General features: G+C 37.6%; 1 protein-coding gene across 1 annotated transcript; it reads right to left on the reverse strand.

Moving 5' to 3' along the window:
* Positions 1-5,846: 5,846 nt before the first annotated feature.
* LOC145061237 (phosphatidylinositol/phosphatidylcholine transfer protein SFH13-like) lies at positions 5,847-9,822 on the reverse strand. Its single transcript, XM_079008667.1, has 11 exons — positions 9,547-9,822; positions 8,963-9,069; positions 8,571-8,874; positions 8,129-8,495; positions 7,894-7,971; positions 7,520-7,674; positions 7,246-7,345; positions 7,081-7,170; positions 6,558-6,989; positions 6,385-6,459; positions 5,847-6,086 (listed from the first exon to the last, which is right to left on the reverse strand). Exons 2-11 carry the CDS (start codon positions 8,991-8,993, stop codon positions 6,069-6,071), a joined length of 1,650 nt encoding a protein of 549 aa, XP_078864793.1. The 5' UTR covers positions 8,994-9,069; positions 9,547-9,822; the 3' UTR covers positions 5,847-6,068.
* Between the last annotated feature and the right edge of the window lie 13,209 nt (positions 9,823-23,031).

Below are 23,031 nucleotides of genomic sequence, written 5' to 3' on the forward strand. Positions count from 1 at the left end.
GCTCGGCTCGGTAAATCGGCTCGGACGTGGCGGCTCACGATTTCGGCTCGGCTTAGATCGCTGCTTGAAGTGTGCGGCTCGGCTCAGCAGGATCAAATAAAAAGAAGGGGACGCGAAGTTAAGGGGAGGCCGGGATTCGAACCCGGGTCTTCTGTATAATCAGTCACGCGTTTTGACACTTGGGACAACATACCTGTCGTTTCAAACCTTCCATTTTTTAACTATAAGCACTTCCTGTCGCAGCAAATTTCGCCAATTTGTCATTTTTAGCCCAAACATTAAATTTCTTTTAATCTTAAATTCCTTTTTCATCCAAAATATAATTAAAAATAATAATAATAAATAAAGTAAATTAAAATTAATAAATAAAATTATATTTTAATTTTTGACTTTTATTTTTGAATTTTATTTTTGACTTTTTATTTCAAGTTTTGATTTTGACTTCCAAGTTTGACCTTTGACTTTAAAAACTTTGACTTTCTCGTTTAACTTTTAAAATTTCAAATTTAGCTTTTCGGTTTGACTTTTAAGTTTGACTTTTCAAGTTTGACTTTTGAGTTTGATTTTTTTTTTAAATTTGACTTTTAAGGTTGTTTTAAAAAAAAAAGAAAAAAAAAGGCATTTTAAGTTTGACTTTTAAATTTTATTTTAGCTTCTAGTATTTTTTTTTAATCGATTTTAAGGTCTACGAGGGAATTTGAAAACATGAAAGAGAATCGTCAGGAGATTTTAAGACAAAATTTCAACATGTTCGATTATATCCTTGGAGAAACCCTGGAAACTCAGTTGCAGCGATTCACTACACTCACTACTGAGATGAATATAGTCGGGATCTTCTTGACTAAGTCCGAGATCAACAAAAAGCTGCTAAATTCACTTCCGAAATCGTGGGATATGAATGTAGCTGTCATCAAGAAGACAAAAGATCTCAATCGTCTTAGTATTGCTGAAGTAATTGAAGAGCTTGACGCTTTAAAGAGTTCTGTAAACCTTCCGGTCAATGAAGTGTCATGTTCTCATTCATGTGAAGTCTCATGTTCTCAATCATGTGAAGATACGATTAAATTTCTTCGGGTTGACAATACTGATGTTTCTGTTACATGCGCAGGTAAAGTAGCAGAGGATGAGAACAAGGAGAGTTCTTCTGAACAAACAAATGACCCCTTGAACTCTAAATCTGTTGCTTCTAATCAACCTGCCGTTGGTAAATACAGGCCTCCAATTCCAGCGCAACAGAGTTCTTGTGGCAAGTGTGCATGTGGGGACAACAAAAGACAAGGCAAAGATACGCCACCAGGGGCAGGAAGAGACAACTCCCCAGTGAAGAAAAGGACTTGTTTTCACTGTGGAACACCTGGACACATTGCCAGAAATTGTCCTAATCGCGCATATGTTCCCTACTATGCACAAGGCTGGCAGAACGTGCCAAGAGGGAGATACTCCAAAGGAAACCCCTCAAGGTCACGTTCAGACAATGCTGATTGGAACGCGCAGAAGGCCAAGAATCAATCTTCCAAGGCCAAGAATCCGAATGCCAAGGGAAAGAAGGAAACGTCGGCCCGGAAGTCTAGTTCAAGACATGCTCCTGTGAAGCCAAGACCGGTTAGGTCAAAGTCATCTCGGCAGTCGGCTTCTAGTTCCAAATCAAGTGCCGAGCCATCCATCGGATCGAAAAAGAAATGGGTTAAACCCAACTATAAATGGGTTCCGAAGGATCAATCTCCCAAAATTCCTAATGCTTCTAACGTTTCTACATCTTCTGTTTGTGATAAGCAGGATATGTCATGGGAGAGAGTATCATGCGTTGATGACAAAGGTCGACCCAGTTTCAAAATGGACTGGGTTCCAAAGACCAACTGATCCCGCTCTGTGTCGGAGCAGCTATGGAGGCATATCATCAGACTTCGGTTTGTTGGTAGTGGCTGCTCCTGGCATATGATAGGGGACATCTCTCAAATATATAGCACTCATAACTTTGTTCAAGAGTTTGTGTCCTTTGCGGGAAAGGAAAGAAGGGAAGAAAAGAAGGGATCACATGGGGTTAGTGCTTAATGACATGAAGAATGTTCGAATCTGTTCTGAGATTATGCGTGCTGTTCTCAGACCTTCTGGATGCAGATTCAATCGGTGAATTACGGTTTGCGTTTTCTTCTCTATACTCCTGTGCTTTTTCTTAAGCTGATTCGCTTTAAAGACTAATTTTTGTTTTAGGATAGTTTAAATTTGCGCATTTACTTTCGTTTCTCTCCTATCCACAAATTTAGGGGGAGAAATAAAAACAAAACAAAAATTAGAAAATTTAATTAAAAAAAAATCCAAAAACATTAGAAACTCAAAAATAAAAAAAATATAGTGTAAATGGATTGTGCTTGCAGGAGATGTTCTGGGAAGTGATATTATCAAGTGATAACAGGCAACCTGAGTCTGCGTAACGTACCCGAAGTTGAAGGGTCTATGCTCTAACTTGATGCGTCGGTAGGCACGAAAAAATTTGAATGGACATGACTAGGCAGAGTTGAACTTAGGAAATTTATAGACTTGACAAATCTTGACCTAGTTAGATCCATTTAGCCTGACAATACGACGCTCGGATAGGTTGAGCAGGGAGATATATATGGGAATCTACTCGTCACATTAATTGAACCCGTACTTGGAACCGTGGTTTAACTTTTCCTCGATGTGCGGATTCTGTCCTTAATTCCGGTTGGATGGGGCGACTGGTAAATTCCGATAAATTAGGTCTGTAGAATATCGTTTTCTTTCTTTCTGTCTGTTAGTCATATGTTGTCTCATTTGCGTGACTTATAATCTGACCTGGTACACAACATATGCAACTCTATTTCTCTGCAGGATATATATATATATATATATATATATATATATGTGTGTGTGTGTGTGTGTGTGTGTGTGAAATACTTCTCATCTGTTAGCCATATGCTGTCTCCTTTGCGCGACTTCTAATCCGACCTGGTACACAGCATATGCAACCTTCTTCTTCTCAACCCCTCTGAAGTAGTTAGCAATAGAATTCTGAATCTCTTCTCTCTCTGAATGGTTGTGTGCTCACCCGGTGTAAGGAGTACTCTGGAAGTTCTTGATGGCCGGGGCATATCAGGAAGCGGGAAACACGTTCCAGTACACTTAAAATTGAACACATATAGATTCTCTATAGATCTCTCTGCTCAATTTAGGTGGACAACAAGATCCCTAGTCGTCGTCAGATGAATGGTCCTTAAGATATAGTATCTAAGGAATTAGGATCAGATATAATTTTTAGGAACTTAAGTTCACCTTGTCTTGTATCAAATAGTATGTCCTAAATCAGTCACAATTTTTCGTGTTTAAGTGGACAACAATACCGACGATCGACTAGACAAAGATGTGAATATGGAAGGTACCGACAAGTGGATAAAGGCTGTCTAAAAACTTTGATCCCAAATCACTCTTAAAGTTAGATATCATTTTTATTTTTGTTAAATTTGTCATAGTTTCTTCTAATTTAAATATTAGGGGAGAATTAAAAAAATTAAAAATAATGAAAATAAAAAAAATCAAAAAAATTTAAAAAAATAAAAAATAAAAAATTAAAATTCAAAAATAGTGTTATTTCTGTTTTATTTCTTGTTCAGAAAAATAAAAAAAAAATCCAAAAATATTTTTATTTCTGTTTTATTTTGTGTGCTAAGTTTTCTTTTAGTTTTTGTTTTGTCTTGAAAAGTGATTTCAGGTATAGATAAGACGCATGGAGTTTGTGTTGAAGATTTCTGAGCCAAAGCCTCGTCCGTGAGCATCGAAGAATTCGCATTCGAATGAGCAAGAAATGAAGATCATTATTTCAACATTCAATCCTTCAACCCCAGAAGCAAGGTGAAGCTGTAATTGCAGATTATGTGACGGATTGCATTGAAGCCTCCTCAATCAGTCTGCTGCTATTGTTCTACCTGCTAAAGTGATCTAGAAGATTTGTTCTCTCTGAAGATTCTCAAGCTGAATGCGCCATCTTTCAAGAATCAGTCCGTCAAGCCTCCTCACCCAACGTGCGTTCAATGCTAAATTCTGAAGAAAACCTCAAGTGCTCAAGATGAAGTCATTCATTGAAGATTCATATGTTCATCCTGATGTTATGAAGAAATTGAAGATAAATGTTGAAGCCAAGCTCTCATTGAAGATTGACAAGAAGAGTCAGCTACTTTTTAGGGGAGCTTGTTGGGTCATTAAGAAAAGAAAGCTATAAACCAAGGGGGAGATTGTTGGGTCAAAATATGGTTTATACTTTACTTTTCTGGGCAATTATAATTTTGTGTAATATTTATGAATTTTCGGTCTAGTTTACGGCTAAGTTTACGGCCGTAAACACCTTACGGCCGTAAACTCATTTACGGCCCATTTGTTTCCGGCCCATGTTCCCTAGTATAAATAGAGGTGTTAGGGTGAGGAGTATAGATTGATGATTGATGAACCCTAGAGAGTTTACGGCCAGAGAGAAACAGGAGCTTTTATGTGTGTGTGAATCTCTTGTATCCGGATCATAATTCATATCAATACATACAAGATTCATATTAATTCTTCTTCTCCTTCTCTTCTATTTTTATCTAACATCATCCGTTTGATTGGGATTCCGCACCATCAAACGGATCTGACTGATACACGGGCAGATTAGGGACTTACAGCTCTTCCATTCACGTACCTCGGGTTCCAGTGGACGCCAACATGAACCTCAAAAAATATTGGAAGCTGGTTATTGACAAATTCATTGCTAAATTATCTATGCGAAAATCTACATATCTCTCTTTCGAGGGTCGGCTTATATTTCTCACTTCTGTTATGTGGAATCTTCTTACCTATTTTCTATCTTTATTTGTGGCCCCCGCAGGAATTATTGAAACGTTGGAGAAGATAAGGCGGAATTTCTTGTGGGCGGGTCCGAAGGGAAATAAAAAATAAACTGGGTGGCATGGAGTAAGTGATAACTGTAAAAAAAAAGGATGGGTGTTACGAGTTGGCACAATTAAAGCTTTAAACATCGTGTTAATCGCAAAGTGGTGGTGGCGTCTCCGGAAATCTCATTATCTGTTGTGGAGCCAGACGATTATAGCTATACACAAACTTGAATCTAAATCCATGGATTATTACGCCAATCTGTCAATAACAAGTGTGTGGAAAAATGTTGCAAGTATTAAGAAAGTCTTAGCAAAACAAGGGATTCCACCTTCTAGTATTGTAAATAAATTAATTAATGCGGGGTCGGAGACATTGGTGAGTGAAATAAACCCAAACGGGGACTATACTTTGGAAGCACTAAGAAAAAAATTGACAGAGACGCTTCGTCATCCTCTACAGTTTGCGTATGGCTAAATGAGGTCCCGAAAAAAGTTTCTTTCACGTGGAGAGCTAAAATGGGACGCATCCCTTCAGCTATGGCTCTTCAACACCGTAGAATCCCTCTTCCTTCCTTTGATTGTGGTCAACTAGGACACTATGAAGAATCAGCTGATCACATCTTGGTAACTTGTAGTTTCGTGAAATGGGTACGAGAATGGATCTTTAAATGGTGCGGTATCCATGACTGCAACTTCTCCAACATGACTGGGATTCTTGATTTCGCGACTGGCCGGTTCTAAAAAAATATTTATGTTTACACTAACAAAATGAAAGCAATCATTTGAAATTCTTAATGAATGAATATGCATGCACACAAAATCTGTATATATATTACATTGGGCACCCATGCTTTGGGTTTTATACACCAATTTGAATGATCTTGAACGCTTTTATGTTTTATGAGGCGATTTTTGAGAAATCATAGATTTAGAACGTGACTCCAAATATATGGTGGTATAGTAGTATTTAAAGATGTCAACCATAAGCGCGGATCTCATTCCATAAATTGTATTGCTTTCTGTTTGCTCTTTCATCTTATACTCTAAGTAAACCTTTTTCTAACACTTGTTTTCACCATAATAGATTCACCTCCTACTTTTTACTCTCTCTATTACTTTCTAGTTTTTACACACCTCACATTCACATTCACATTGCCAAAAACAATTCACCGCTTGTCCACCGCACCTTCAACAGATCCTCCGCCGCTGCACCCAAATACCATCTTTAAATTTTAATCTTTAATAAAATATTAAACTAAATTACATTTTTATAATTTTGGTTCTTATTTGAGATTCCTATAACGTATTTGGCCCATGTTTTAAGTAGAATGACAAGTTTTTGCAATTTTGGTCCCAAAAATGTTACAAATAAGGATCTAAATTGGTAGAGAGAACTTTTTGGGATCTAAACTGTAAAAATTAGCTATATTCATTTCTCAGGGACAAAAACTGTATTCTACTCTAAATAATATTATTTAAATAAAATAGGGTATATATATCTTACGTGAAATTTTGACTCCTGTATATTCTCCATCAAGGCTGCAATCTCAAGTTGCTTCACCACCGTAGCATGAAGTACCTGCACGGCACACGATCATTACTCCAAAATCTTAGTTTTTAATGGAGTAATAATAATAATAATTTCATGATTATAATTTTTTTTTTAAATAGGCTTACACTTTTGGTTTTATTAAGATCAAATTCGACTAATTTAATCCTCTCCAACGAATCATACAACATATTCTCTTTTTCAACAGGTATCTGAGCCGGTTTCCTTTTAAGTTCTTCAAGTAGCCCTTCAAGCTTCTCAAGCCTCTCAACAAACGGATTCACACTCTCTCGTGGTTCATCTTCCACTGTGTTAGTTGGATAAACATTCTTCTGTCTTTTCAAAAAGTCAAAGGGTAGAATGGTAAGTAGAACAATCAGTTTTTCCACCAATGACACCAGTGGTCTTCCTACGTAATTAAATCCCCTCTTCACAATCTCCATTAATATAAAATCATCAGAAGCTGTTTCATGATTGTTTTCTATCTCAACTTCTTGATCCGACCCACTAAATTGATCATCACAGTTATAGTAGACTGAAGAAGAATCAGATGACATCACCTGTATAAATTTTTTTTTAAAAAAAAATAAAGTCAAAATCATAATTCTAAAATGTCAAAATTTGCCAATAGTATATAATAAATATACTTGCCTTTGGGGGGATATAAGAATCAAGTTTCTGTTCATCACCAGAAACTCTTGTGATTTGTCTTACAAATGTGGCTTCTGTATTATTCACAACCTGTGAAGAAAAATAAAATAATTAGAAAGTTGTTATTTATATATAAATATAAACAATTCAAAATGTTTTATATACCTTCATTATTTCCGGGTCGCTCCATGGACCCATGTTTGACCTAAGGCAACCAAACTCACCAGGACACGTACAAGAACCACCAAGGAAATCAGGTAATTGACTGCACCAATAACAAAGAATCAGATGATTCAATATAGGCAATATACTTTACTTTTTTTTTCCCATAATAGCAATTCACTTATGGGTAAAAAACAAAGTACATTGCATTTATTATTACTAAAGAAAATGTAATTTTCCCTAATAAAACAAGGACAAATTATGAAACAACACAAACCTTGGATCAATGACTTCAAGTAATTTCCCCAATGATTTTGGCTCCAACACATAAATTTTCGAGATTGTTTTTGCATCTAGAAACTTTTGAGCAGCGGGCCATAAATACTTCTTGAAAGTTGACCCAGCGTTGACCACAAACATACGGTGTAAAGTCTGCCATTAATTTTGTAAATCCATTGTTTAGTTTTAACAGCAACATACTTACATTTATTTACCAATAATAGCAATTGTACTTTATTTTTACATATTGCTATTATCAGTAAAAAAAAAATATAAGTTAAAAGTACATTGGTGAAAAGAGTAAAGTACGTTGCTATTTCCTGCAATTTACCGATTTCAATTTAAAGGAAGGAGTGATTTTATTTTATTTACCTCTGGGTAATAGTTATTGTCAACCTTGGCCATGGCTCCAAGAATACTTGCAGCACTTGGAGTGAAATTCTTCAATCCCTGCATATATTATATAAAAATTGGTTGTCAATGTAGAAAATATAAAAATTTCAAAACAGTTTATATATATATATATATATATATATATATATATATATATATATATATATATATATATATATATATATATATATATATATATATATATATCACATACCAAGCCTTGTACATCAAGAATTGTTGTAGTGGAACAAATTTGTCTTTTTGCTGCAACTGAACAAGCGGGAAACTTTTCAATAAAAGCCCTTTCAAATTCTTGAACATGATATTTTAGGTATCTCTCAATAGAAGTAATGCGCATGAGTCTACTGGGGTGAGCTTTGCCAAGTCTTTCAATATAAACAGGTCTTCCTTCTCTATCAACTCCATGGTACCCATGAGGGTAATATTGTAATACTTCTTCAAGTTCTTCATATACAAAATCCTCCAATATTGTATCTGTTCCATACTCTTTTCGCCATTGTAGCATTTCTGCCCACATCCGGATTGTTCTATCCATGTTAAAATCTCTTGCTTTCAAGAACCTGTATGAAAATAATAAACGAATAGATTTAACATTTTTTAACATATCTTTTAAAAAACTGAAAAAAATTACTAACCTCAGTAGGGTATGATAATCATCATGTCTTTCTGGGAGTAAATCTTTGTCAAGGAGCTTTTGTCGGAGTTCATGGACAGCTCTCTCTTCTCTTGCATCACGTACATCTTCTATTGATACTGAAGGAACTCTGTAATCAACTTTTCTCTTTCCCCTTTTCTTAAGTGAATGGGTGAATTTGTTTGAAGCATTTATTGCTTTCTTCCTTAAAGCTCCAATTTTAGATCTTCGTCTCTCGTCTTCAGAATTTTCGAAATCCATCCTCCTTTCTTTAATTTCATCAAAAGCATCAGCTCCTTCTAGGCCTAATAGAAGAAAATTATAAAGAAAGATTACACTTTCTGTTTGTAAAACAAAAAAAGGGCTTCTGACTAAGTGAATAATTAATGTTACCCGGCAATAAAACGTGAAACTTACCTGACATTTTTGTCAGGTACAGAAGGTAGAAACTCAGCAGCAGAAGATTTTAATGAAAGCAACCATCACAAGCCATGTATCTTCTGTAAGAACAAAAAGGAATGAAGAAACGATGCAGATCTAGAATTTCTTGTATATATGAGCAGTAGACAGGAAGAAGAAAAACCAAGCATAACAGCAATAAGAATCTAATCCCTGATCCATTTCATAATTTCATAAAATTCCGAAATGCCGTGACTTCAAAGCTATCTATTGTTCTTAGAATTGTCGGTTTTGCAGATTTAGCGATGCATATGCAACCATACAAGAAATTATCGACTCAAGAAATCTGAAAACTAAGCGTAGTTAATGTAGCAAAAACTAATTTGATTACAGTGGAGATTATTGCATTGAAGAAAAAGTTACACCGACAAATTTCAACAATGCAAGCAACAAACCACTCAGATCTCAAACTGGTCCCAAACAAACACCAGCACGTCTCTATTCTTTAAACACAATTGCATCGATTGAATCAGACGACTTTTGGTTCAATAGAAAGTTTATTAATATAAAGAACATACCGAAACCCTAGAACATAAGCGTGGGATCACAATCTGCAAAGCTGCGGTAAACGTCTTTTTACATATACTAATATAAATTCACGAGAAGGATTGAAAGTAATCGCCGGGATCTTTCTCGATTGAAGAACAAATCTTCGCTGCGGAAGAACACACAGAGATTGATTTTGTATGTATATGTTGTATGTATAGGTTTTCTTCTTTCTCACACCCAACTAACTTTTTTCTCCTTAGGAAGGTTTTCCAGCTGCTTGTTTCCCCTTTGCTTATTTGTCACCCATGTCCCCCTCCCTTTTGAACTTGTTTATTTGCATTTTTTCCCCCTATTTTACGAAAAAACTTTACCCAATACACCCCTCGTATAAATTTAACAACACTTTGAAACCCTTCAGTACTTTAAAATAACTATTCCTTTTTTATGCCTTAACATTAGCCAAGACAAATAAGGGATGTTTGTATATGTTTTGATAATCTAATTGTTTAGTGGTTAAATAAACGTTTTTAGTTATTCAAGTTCATACCAAATGTAACTAAATTGGCTATAAAATGGTAAAATTAAGTTACCTCTTTACCCTTTCTTTTAACCAAATTTGTGATATATTAATTACATTCACTATTTGCCGTTTTTTCACAAATATATTCTTTATGGCTGAAACATTTAAAAAAATATATTTTTTACGATGATTTTATAACAACCGATTATTTTGTTTTCGTTTTTGAGGTCATAAATCACTTTCACAGCACATTTCTATGAGTTATAAGTGAAGTTGTTATGAGTGTGTCATCATGAATGGTCATTAATGAAGACAAAATAGACCAAAAAAATAAATAAATAACAAAAAATAAATTGATGTCATCTTTAATACTTTTTATATCCTAAAAATGCAATGCTTTTTATCTTGATTCCATCAAAATGTCCTATTAAAATTTTGGATAAGTATTCAAACTTCGATTTTTTTGTTTTATAATAATTGATACAAAAGTATATTACTTTGATAGTATTTCATAGAATTTCTTATTTTAATCAAATATCTAAATCATTTGTATGCCTTTTAAAATATATTTAGCATGTAAATTGATTGTTTATAAAAGTAATTTCAGTAGGTGGTTAACGTTTATTCTCAAGTTTGAAGACAAAAACAGAATAAGCTAAAATAAAGAAGAAAAATAAAATAAAATAGAAGTTAATGCTTTCTTGTGTCCCCTCTTGTAAAAATGCCAAAATGAATTATTATATTTAATATATTTTTTATGTTTCAAGATGGAGAGAAAGGATATAAAGATGACAAAACTACAAAAGCATCATTAATGTATACGTTAAGTTAACTTAGATTATTGGTAGCTTATTTAAAAGGTATTTAATTTTGTTTTCAAACGTTTTCCCAAAATCCCTCCCGCAATCACACACACATTAAACAAAAACGTGTTGGGACCATAAAGCAGTTTGCTCGTACTTAAGGGGGCTAAAATGTAATTAAAAAGTAAAAACAAGATTTACTTTTTAGAATCTTATATTTCCAATTTTAACCCACAGAAGATTAGCCAGCCAGATTCTTCTGGTAGAACCTACGATTTGGGTTACCAGTAATAGGCATGTTCCTTAGGCCACGTGGACGGCTCTGATCCGGACATGTCCGTCAGATTTAGGAATGTATCCTAGGTACGAAATCAAGGAGCATTAAATGATCCGACGACTCCAAAACAAATCAGCGGTGAGGGGGAGGACCCGACGGAATGATACACTGCGTGGGGGTCCATGGACAAATTCCTGCATCACATTCTTTTTTTCCCTTGGTAAAAGTAAATAATTGACCGGAGCTTAACCTCGATAAGTAATTATTTTGAAAAATGGGATAATCATGAAAATGACTTGAGAATGGACAGATTTTACAATGATTTGGTCGTTTTTTTTTATATATATATTTCTTAAACGACCATTTATTTTATGAAAAGAGAATTTTAAAAATTAAAAAGACATGATAAAATATAATTTTTGCAAAAGAAAAACAAAAAAAAAAAAATCAAAATAAGCAACAAATCTTTCACACAAGTCATTTACCAAACTCTTTTTTTTCCTTTCAAATGTTCATTTTTTTTGTTATATAAAGAGATGTTTCATTCACAAATCACAACTCATTTTCTAAATTCATTTGTAACGTTTCATTTTTAAAAATAATTTTTTTATTTTTAAAATAACCTAAACACTCCATTTTATAAAGGTACATTTAAATTAAAACCATTTGTTCATAAACTAAAATCCATAAATTATAGTTATAATGGAAATATCGTGGAATCTCAAATCATAAAATTGTTGATGTATGTGTACAGTCATGTCTTCGACTTTTTATAATCATCTGAAGTGTCTGCAAAAATATTTAATCCACAATTGTAAGCAAAATCTTAGTGAGTCCCAAAATATCACATACAACACAACACAACATATATAACAGCAATGGGTCCACATCAACATCGGGTCTGTATCAACCGTGAGTCTGAAATGACTCAAATATCGCAACGGATCCGCATCAACCACGGGTTCGTATCAACCCTGAGTCTAAAATAACTCAAATATAACAACGAGTATGCATCAACCCCGAGTTCGTATCAACCCCGAGTCCAAAATAACTTAAATATATCAAATAACCGTACAACAACAATCAAGATACTAACAACACAGCAATACACACAGCATAGCTACCGTAACTATGACATACGTAATACAGTGAAAAAACTCACTTGAACTGAAAAGCAGAATCTCAACAGCTACCTCATCAACGAAAACAGCTAATACAAGTTACCTAAAGCCAAATTGGAACTAGTCATTAGTCAAATACTCAATTCTACACGAGTATGACCAAAAGTCAATCTGATCAAAAAGTTAATTGTCGAAGATAAAGGTTGAATCCATTGCGTTGTAGCCAACCCCATAGTCGTGGCGTGGTAACTAAATAACAAAACAGATGCGGCCAAACCCCGACACCGCGCCACGCCCACCCACCTACCGCGTTGCGATGAGTGTCCTAAACAACATACTGGATAAAGCCCTTAACCCTTAACCTCCAGAACTCAAAAGCCTGGATTAGATTCTTCTAAAGGTCTTAATGGATAAAGTTTCCAACTTTATCCATTAGGAAACCCCATTAAGCGAGGATCTAAAAGCCTAAGTCCATCAAATGTCCCAACACTCACTTCTCTTCAAGCATGGAGTTAAAAGAGCTTATGCATGCTCTCTAAACTCGACCAAAATGTTAGAATTGAAGTCCACCATGAATCTAACATCATGGAGTTGTCCAACCTCCCAAGATCAAACCATTAAAGGGACCAAAACACCAAAATAATGATTAAAACCAAGATGAAATATAATAAAGCAAAGATCTTTGCAACTTATAAAGGTATAAAAGGTAGATGAACGTTGAAATCTTCTGATGCAAAGCTCTAATACTCAATCTTGCAAGAAACTCCAATCTAAAAGTCACCAAAATCATACAAAATGGATGAGAAGGGAGAGAAGAGGCTCAAAGAGGTGAAATGGAGGCTAGGGTTTACTCATAAGGAGCTCTTAGTGGGTGTTTGGTACAGCTTTTAAAAATAGCTTATTAACTTTTTAGCTTTTTAAAAAGCTAATAAGCTAAAAAAGTGTTTGTCTATTTAAAAAGCGCTTTTTAAAACAGCTTTTTGGATAGGAAAAAGTAAAGCTTTCAAAAAGCTGGAAAATCCTAGCTTTATAGCTTTTTAACCATTTTACTCTTGAAAAAGCAGCTTTTCGCATCGAAACACTTTTTAAAACCAACTTTTCCTAAAAGCCATAAGCTAATAAGCACTTTTCTTAAAAATCACTTTTGACATAAAAAGGATAACCCAAACATACCCTTAATGTGATGGAGTGTAACGCCCGTAAGTTAGGGCTAGACGTTTAACAGATTTTAGATTATTCATTTTATTGAATAATTAATATCCTCGAATAAGATAATTATTCGTTATACGGGCTATGTTATACATTTAATATATGCACATTATGTGAACACATATAATAAGTATATAATATTTGTAAAAAAATCTTATTATAAAATTTATCATTGAAACGATAAAATCAAGTTTAAAAACAAAAGATTATTTAAGATAAATAATCTTAACAAAAGTTGTAGTAATCGTGATGACGATTGTAACATCGTGAATTTCACCCCAAAATTTTCTTTTATAATTAAAAAGTTTTAATCAGAAAACGTTAGCGGCAGACTTATTTTTAAACTGTGTGAAAACATCACCAGTGTTACTTAATTTCTAAAACAAGACCATCAAATTCCAAAGTTGTAAAACCAAACCATAACAAGTGTCAAAACCAAATGTAAATAAAACAACACAAGAAGTCTCAAACTAGTATCATCACTACTAATCAAAATACTATATCTAGCCACGAGACCCCAACCTCACCAGGCCATCAATATCAAGCTACCTGTACCAAATGCAAAGGCCACAACAATAGGAAAGAAACAAGTGTCAGCATCAACACAGTGAGTCAATCACAAACACATAAGCATGGGAACAAAAATACACATATATCATGTCAAGTCATGCAACACATCAATCGATGCAATATTCATCGATAATCCCTATTCTAATAAAAGAATAGGTTTAATCTCCTATTGACAAGTGTCATATAATTAGAACTCCTCATTAATGTTATATATCACCTATCATGCCATTTGTGAACCTATTAATTATCCATTTAAAATTTTCAAATTTTAAATTTCCACTCTAATTACATTAAATTAATAATTGATTATCTATTTCAAATTTTAAATTTCTTATTCTAATTACATTAAATTAATAATTGATTTTTCATTTTAAATTTCAAAATTTAAACTTTCTCACTTTAATAATATGAAATTAATAATATTTGATTAAAAAATAAAATAAAATTATTACAGATTATAAGATGATATAACTTCACATATTTATTTAAATCAACGATTATAATTTTATATAACTAAAAAACATATATCTTAAGTAATAATTTATTTAAAATAATTGATTAATAAATTTGATTTTTTAATATGAAAGTTTAATTAATTTTATAACCGTGCTTCTCACGGGTTATAAACTAGTTATTAATATATACATGTATACATTAATCCGAACATTCTTTCATCGTAGTATTTATTTATTTATTTTCTTTGCTATAATTACTATTAATGTCCCTCGCTAAACTAGGGTCTATTGCATTGCTAAACATTCCCACATAAAGACCCCGTTCGCTACTAACGTGACATTGCGACCCAGTGCACCAAATGGGGCGTGACTCCCATCCGTAGCACTATTACTGGTTCTCCGCCTTTGCTACTCCGACTTTGCACGTATAATGAAAATGTGTTGTCTTTCAAGGGTTTTTCAAGGGTACATTGAAATGCTTCCCCCACCCAAACATGATGTTTGATCCGACCTCCCCGAGTATCCAACATCACTCCGGTTTCCATACACATTGTGCACCAGAACCATGCCTCGAAATGGTCAACTAGAAAACCATTCGACATCGCCTTGGATTAAGCTCTTTTTCTCCAACGATATCCTTCCACTGTGATATCCCTGTTGGATTAGATGTCTAAGCCCCATAACTATTATTGGTATGTACTCGACCCGAGAGTAGCATGATCCATTTGGGTTGCATGACATCGAAACAATTGGATAGACAAGTGAGAAAATGTTATTTATGATTTATATTAATATATTATAAGCTCTAATATATTAATATGAAATCATATTATTTAATTAGTATTGATCAATAATTAATTTTGAATTAATTTTGTGATTAAAAGAGACTAATTAAATACATGGGGATTCATTATGTAAATCATTCATTCTTATATATGTGGGCTTGTGGTCCATTGTCCTTCATGTTGGGCTTAACCCATGGATACTCCATGGAGGTTAAAACCCATGGATCATGAAGGAAATGGAAAGTCATGCACATTAGGGTTTACATGGTGTAACCCTAATGAGCCACACTATATAAAGGATCAAATGGTTCATGAAATGTCACTAGTGGATACACATAGTGAGGGCAAGGGCCGATTTCATAGGGATAACCAAAGTAACCTTCTTCTCAAGTTATTCCATTTGTTGGTGGTGTTGTGTGATTCCATTTGAGGCTTTCACACTATTGGGGCTAAGCTCTTAAAGGTTCAAGACTTCAAGCTCCATCAAAAGGTATGTCATCTAACTAGACTTTTGTAGTATAGTTGCTCCATAATATGCTAGTTAGGATGATGCTTTGGAATTTTGTATATTTGCATGTATAATAGTGAAAACATAGATCCAAGGCATATAGGGTAGCATGCACACGATAGGAGTGTTAGAATGCTCAAAACCCACAGTGGTATCAGAGCCTAGGCTTGGTTTTCAATTATACTTTATGAAATTGCTGAAAAATCAAAAAACTGGATTTTTGAACAGTGAACTCGCCGATTCCAAGGCAAAAACTGACCAACTCGCCAAGTTTGTTCATACACTCGACGAGTCGGAGGCCCAGAGCGCAGATTTTCGACTTTTAAGGCTGGAATTGGACTATAATCGTTACTCTAAGCTGTTTTAGAATTTATAAACCAATTTTTGATGTGGTAATGATCATTCTAATCCAATTCAAACGATAATTGTCAAAAGTTTCATGTTTTGTATTAGTTTAATGGTTAAGCCAATTACATGAAAATCGTTTGATTTGAATTGTCTTGTTTGTATGAGTTTAATCTAGATCATAGTTTTTCTTGACATGTTTGTTTGTTTATTAGATGATCTAAATGGCCTTTAATGGATTCCACAACTTGTCCTCAAGTTATGGAAAACTAAAAGTCTTTCTTGTTAATGAATCTTTAAAAAGTCATGAGTTATGGTTTTGAAGAGTTTTTTCCCATAAATTGTTTTATGACATCCATAATGTGTCCTCAAGTTTTGGATTTTCAAGAGTCTTGCCATTAAAAGCTATATTAAACTCATATGTTATAGATTCCAAAAGTTTTTGAATTGTTCAAAACTTGCCCTCAAGTTTTGGAATTTGTAAAGTTACATTTTTGAATACTTAAGTTCCAAACCTTAGAATTTTAAATAGTTTAAAGTTCAACCCTTATATTATTATAATGAGTAAATTACACGAATGGTCCCTATGGTTTAGGGTAATTTGCGCATTTGTTCCTAACTTATTTTTTAACTCGGAAGGTCCCTATAGTTTGTTTTTGTTACGCGATTGGTCCCTGTCTTACCTAAAAAACATATTTTGCCATTGATTTTTTAATTTATTTAAATAAACACACCACCAACCTCATCCCCCTCACATTACCTTATCTACCCCACCATTTTTCTCTATTTAAATAATAGTCTTTTTACCTAAGATAGGGACCAAGCACGTAACAAAAACAAACAGTATGTACCAATGGCGTAACAAAAACAAACAATAAGGACTTTCCGAGTTAAAAAATAAGTTAGAGACCAAACGCGGAAATTACCCCAAACCATAAGGACCATTCGTGTAATTTACTTTATTATAATATTATAGGTTTAATTTATATATATATGTATAAGAGTAACAGTCAATCTTACCGTTAGTAGGCCTCATTCACGATGCCAGTCTATAAGGGGGGTATAAGGTTACTGCCTATAAAATGTAACAACAGAAATTTTCAACCAAAATTTTCCATTTTTAATCTCATAAAAACAGATGTCATATTATTTAAACACCAAATATCAGTCAACAAAGTTTTCAAAACATTAAATCAAATCCAGGATCCATAACTCCGTCCCAACTGTGTGTACAATCATGTCGGCGCCTTCCCACGGTCCTCTGAAGTACCTGAAACACATATCACATAACACAGTAAGCACGCATGCTTAGTGGGTTCCCCAAAATACCACGTACATAAAATTAGCCACTCGAGGCTATAGCTCTACGAGACCTTCCGGTCAATTGAGTCTCAGTGGGACCTTCCGGTCCCACAACTTTGGTAGACCTTCCGGTCCAAACCCTGTTGACCTTCCGGTCCAAACCATGCAAACATATACATATCACACAGAACATATATCACATAACACCTATAAACACATAAGACCTTCCAGTTACACATAACTACCACTCGGGGTAAGGTATAGTGAGAAGACTCCCCTGTCAACAAGTGGATAGTCTCGAACTCGTCTCATCCGACTAGCCTCCCCCTAACATACACAATAGATATCCCTATCTAATAACAACACTCACAACGCCAGACGAACCCTTCTTATGTGCTCATAGAAGGATAAGAGACCATTTTACCCCTCTATGGGTCTAAAAGTCCACTTGTTGACCAAACCCTAAAAGTCAATGAAAGTCAGCAGTTTCGCGTACACGGGGCGTACGACCCTTTACGCTGAGCGTACAGCCTCGCCATGCATCGGGGGATCCTTGACCATACGTTGGGCGTACCAGAATTATGCTCGTCGTACGGCCCAGTTTTGCTCTTTCCACTTATTTGGTCTTAACCCGCTAAGACCTTTGCTCCAAACCCAGATTTGGACTTCCTAGAGGCTCTTACTCCATATAGTTTGAGACCTTAAGCCTTTGCCTGGCTGAAGAAGTCTCAAATACTAAAACCCCCACATTTTGCACACAAATGGGCTCATAACTCATGCATGGGGTGGTCATGAAGTCCAAGATCCCATTTTTATGATTCTACTCTACTAAGGACACTCTAAGGAACAGGTATTAGGTCCTGGAGTTGAACAAACTCATAAAGTTCCAAACTTTGGGACCAAAACCCTAAAATGGTCAATACATGCACATATCAAAAAGATGAGAAAGCTTTGAGCTTTTTACCTCCAGCAGATGCTCCAACCCCAAAAAAGCTTAGATCCAAGGCTTTTACTCCAACTTTATCTTCTTCAAGGCACCTCCTTCACTCTAAGAATATCTCAAGGTTACTTCAAGCTCACAAATGGACTCTTAGCACATGGGACACGATTTAAGGTTTATGAGAGGGTTGGAAACTAGAAATGGTGGCCAGAAATGAGGCCATCATGTTCCTTATATAGGGCTCACCCCTCATTTAGGGTTTTCATCTAATCCTAGTATGCCCAGCATACCCTATGGTACGCCCAGCGTATTGGGTGACCTCCGCATCAAGAACATGCTCACGATTACGCGTAGCGTACACTCCCGTACGCCCAACATACTCGATTATCACATAATCTTCTCAAGGACTAAATTTGACAACTTAAGGAAGGAAGAAGGCCCAAAGAGATATACTTGATCCCGGGATGTTACAATTCTCCTCCACTAGCATTAGACTTCGTCCTCGAAGTCATGCTTCCGCAAACAGTTCTAGATACTGCTCTGGTATCTCTGACTCCGGCTCCCACGTCAAATCAGATCCCCTTCGATGTTGCCATTGTACTTGCACTAGGGGCACTTCCTTGTTTCTTGGGACCTTTACCTTTCGATCCAAAATCACGATCGACCTCTCAATGTAATTCAGGATCACATCCACCTGAATGTCCTCTAGTGGCATCACTGCCATTTCATCGGTCACACACTTCCTCAGCTGGGACACGTGGAAGGTGTTATGAATCTGACTCAACTCTTCTGGCAGTTCTAAACGGTAGGCTACCTTTCCTACTTTGGCGGTCACTCTGAAAGGACCGATGTACCGGGGTCCCAACTTTTCCATTTTTCTGAATCGGATCACTCCTTTCCAAGGGGACACTTTCATGGGTACGAAGTCTCCGACCTGAAACTCGAGCTCGAATCGTTGTCTATCTGCATAACTCTTCTGGCGACTTTGGGCTGTCAGTAACCTCTGCCTGACCTGTTGAATCTGCTCGGTCGTCTTAAGCACTATCTCGGTGCTACCCATCACTCTCTGTCCCACCCCTACCCAACAGATAAGAGTCCGACACCTCCTTCCATATAAAAGCTCAAATGGAGGCATACCAATACTCGAATAGTGGCTATTGTTGTAAGAAAACTCAGCCACAGGCATATATGTGTCCCAACTCCCACCGAAATCCATAACACATGCTCGAAGCATGTCCTCGAGTGTCTGCATCGTCCGCTCACTCTACCCATCTGACCGAGAGTGTTAGGTTGTACTGAAGTGCAACCGCATACCTAACTCCTCATAAAACTTCTTCCATAACCTGGAAGTAAAACGCACATCCTGATCTGACACTATCGAAGTCAGCACTCCATGCCGAGCCACCACCTCTCTTACATATATCTCTGCCAGCCTCTCTACAGAAGAGCTCTCACTGATACAAAAAAATGGGCGCTCTTCGTCAACCGATCTACAATCACCCAAATCGCATCGACACTCTGCGCGGTCCTAGGCAACTTGGTGATGAAATCCATAGAGATTTGTTCCCACTTCCACTGGGGAACCTCTAGTGGCTACAACTTGCCATGAGGATGTTGGTGCTCAGCCTTAACTCTGCGACAGGTTAAGCACCTCTCGACTACCCAAGCAATGTCTCTCTTCATACAGGGCTACCAATAATCTCTCTTCGGGTCCAAGTACATCTTAGTGGCCCCGGGGTGGATCGAGAACCTTGATCTATGCGCCTCCTCCATCAGTGTACGTCGAGATCCACCCGTATAGGGCACCTAAATCTTCCCTCGAAAGGTCATAAGCCCCCGGCCGTGCATCACAAACTCAGACACCTGCCCAATCACCCGCTCCCTCTTGCGGTTCTCAGGTCTCGCAGCTTCCGCCTGGGCCTCTCGAATGATATCTAAGACTAGATTCATCACTGTCATCCTCAAACACACGTCTCGGATCGGGGTATTCTTTGCTCTACGGCTCAGGGCGTCGGCTACCACATTAGCCTTGCCCAGATGATCCAGGATCTCGTAGTCGTAATCATTCACCACATCTAACCACCTTCTTTGTCTCGTGTTAAGGTTGGGTTGATCCATAAGATACTTCAAACTTTTATGGTCTGTGTATATAGTTCACCAAACTCCATACAGATAGTGACGCCAGATCTTGAGGGCAAACACCACCGACCCCATCTCTAGATCGTGGGTGGGATATCCAGTCTCATGAGGCTTCAACTGCCTCGATGCGTACGCTATCACGTGCCCTCTCTACATCAGCACCGCACCCATGCCAAAAATAGATGCATCGTAATAAACCATAAATTCCTCCATCCCTTCAGGAAGGGCTAACACCGGGGCTTCGCACAATCTTTGGCGAAGAGTCTCGAACGAGGTCTGCTGCTCGGGATCCCAAGTAAAAGTAACGCCCTTCCCGGTCAATCTGGTGAGAGGAACAACAATCTTGGAGAAATCTCTGATAAATCTCCGATAGTAGTCGGCCAATCCCAGAAAACTCCTGATCTCGGTAGGGGATCTCGGCACCTCCCAGCTCATAACAACCTCAATCTTGGCCGGATCGACCAGTATCCCATTCTGATTAATGAGGTGCCCCAAGAACTGGACCTCTCGTAACCAAAAATCACACTTGGAAAATTTGGCGTAAAGCCTCTCCGATCTCAATACCCCAAGGATCTCTCTCAAATGTAAGGACATGTTGCTCTCTAGATCTCGAATACACCAAGATGTCATCGACGAACACGATCATTGGTCGATCCAACATAGGCCTACATACCCGGTTCATGAGATCCATGAATGCTGCTGGTGCATTGGTAAGCCCAAAAGGCATCACCACGAACCCGTAATGCCTATAATGTCCTAAATACTGTCTTCTAAATATCTTCCTCACGCAGCCTCATCTGACGATACCCAGATCTCAAGTCAATCTTGGAAAACCAAGTCGCACCCTGGTTGAACAGATCATCGATCCTCGGTAGTGGATAACGGTTCTTGACGGTCAGCTTGTTCAACTCCTGGTAATCAATGCACATCCGGTGTGAACCGTCCTTTTTCTTGATAAAAATGATCGGTTCTACCCACAGCGAGCTACTCGGTCGGATGAATCTGTTCCCCAACAGCTCCTGAAGCTGCGAGAATAGCTCATGCATCTCCGGTGGCGCAAGGCGATAGGGTGCCTTGGCGATAGGCGCCGCCCCCGAAATCAAATCAATACAGAACTCCACCTGCCTCTCGGGAGGCACACCCAGTAACTCCTCGGGGAAAACATCCGGGAACTCACTCACGATCGGAACCTTATCGATAGAACTCGGTCTCTCCGTAGCAACCCGCGTATCCGGCACATAGGCCAAAAAACCCATGTAACCCTGCTGCAAACTCTGTCTCGCTCGGGCAGCCAAGCAAAATGCTGGCCCAGATTGGGTACCCTCGCTGTACACCGTAAGCACTCCCCCACTAGGGTCTCGTATGGTCACCAACTGACGCTCACAGTCGATCACTGCTTTGAATCGGCTCAACTAGTCCATGCCCACGATGACACAAACATCACCCATAGCTATCGGAACCAGATCTATCGGAAACTCCACACCAAAAATCTCAAGTACACATCCGCGGATCACATCAGTAGCAAACACCGCCCGCTCATCGGCTATGGAAACTCTCAGAGGTCGACTCAACGCCTCTCATCGGATGCTGATGTGACGACTAAACGCTAGTGACAAGAAGGATCGACTCGCACCCGAGTCAAATAACACCAAGGTAGGTACAGAATTCACAAGAAAAGTACCTATGCATAAGACATAATAAGCACAAATTAACATGAATAAGATAATAAAGGAATGCATATTGGCCACGACATCAGGTGCTGCACGGACCTCCTCTGCCGTCAGCTGAAATGCTCTACCATGGGCTTTCAGTGCCTCAGCCTTCCCTGGTCGACTATCTGAAACGCACAAGGCCATAGCTGCAGATCCCTGTGTCGGTCCTTGGACAAGCTGTGGACATTCGGCCTTCCTATGACCGGTCTGGTTGCAGTGAAAGCAGACTGTGAACCCCTTGGGACATTCCTTGGCTATGTGCCGCTCCTTGCCACACTTGTAGCAAGCGCCTGCTCGACAAGTCCCCTCATGACCCTTGTCACACTTCCCACAAGTGCGACCCTTCTGGCCTCTGGATCTGGAATCGGTGGGCTTTGCCTGCTTGGCTGCCGGCTGAGACTGTGCCGGCCACCGATCCCTCCCCTGAGACTCTGCCTCCTCTCTGGCCTGAGTCTCCAGCTCAATCTCCCTCTTTCGGGCATTTACCCGAAGCTCCGCAAACGTCGGACATGACGAGTTCGCCACGAACTCGTGAAGGTCCCTCCTCAGGATACTCAGATAGCGACTCATACGTACTTACTCGGTCGACACGTGCTCAAGGCAGAACATCGCCCTCTCATGAAACATCCTCTTGATGACTGTCACTGACTTTGTCCTCTGCTTGAGGGACAAAAACTCTTGGGCCAACCGTTCCCTTTCCACCGGGGGAACATACTCGTCTCAGAACATAGCAGTAAACATCTCCCAATTCATTGTAGTGTGCTCTGCAGGCGTGAAATGAGTTGTCACAAACTTCCACCAGTCCTTCGCTCCCAAGTGAAGCTGGTT

The sequence above is a fragment of the Lactuca serriola genome, chromosome 7 (genome assembly GCF_051521515.1).
Source record: "Lactuca serriola cultivar US96UC23 chromosome 7, Lser_US96UC23_V15, whole genome shotgun sequence".
NCBI lineage: Eukaryota > Viridiplantae > Streptophyta > Magnoliopsida > Asterales > Asteraceae > Lactuca > Lactuca serriola.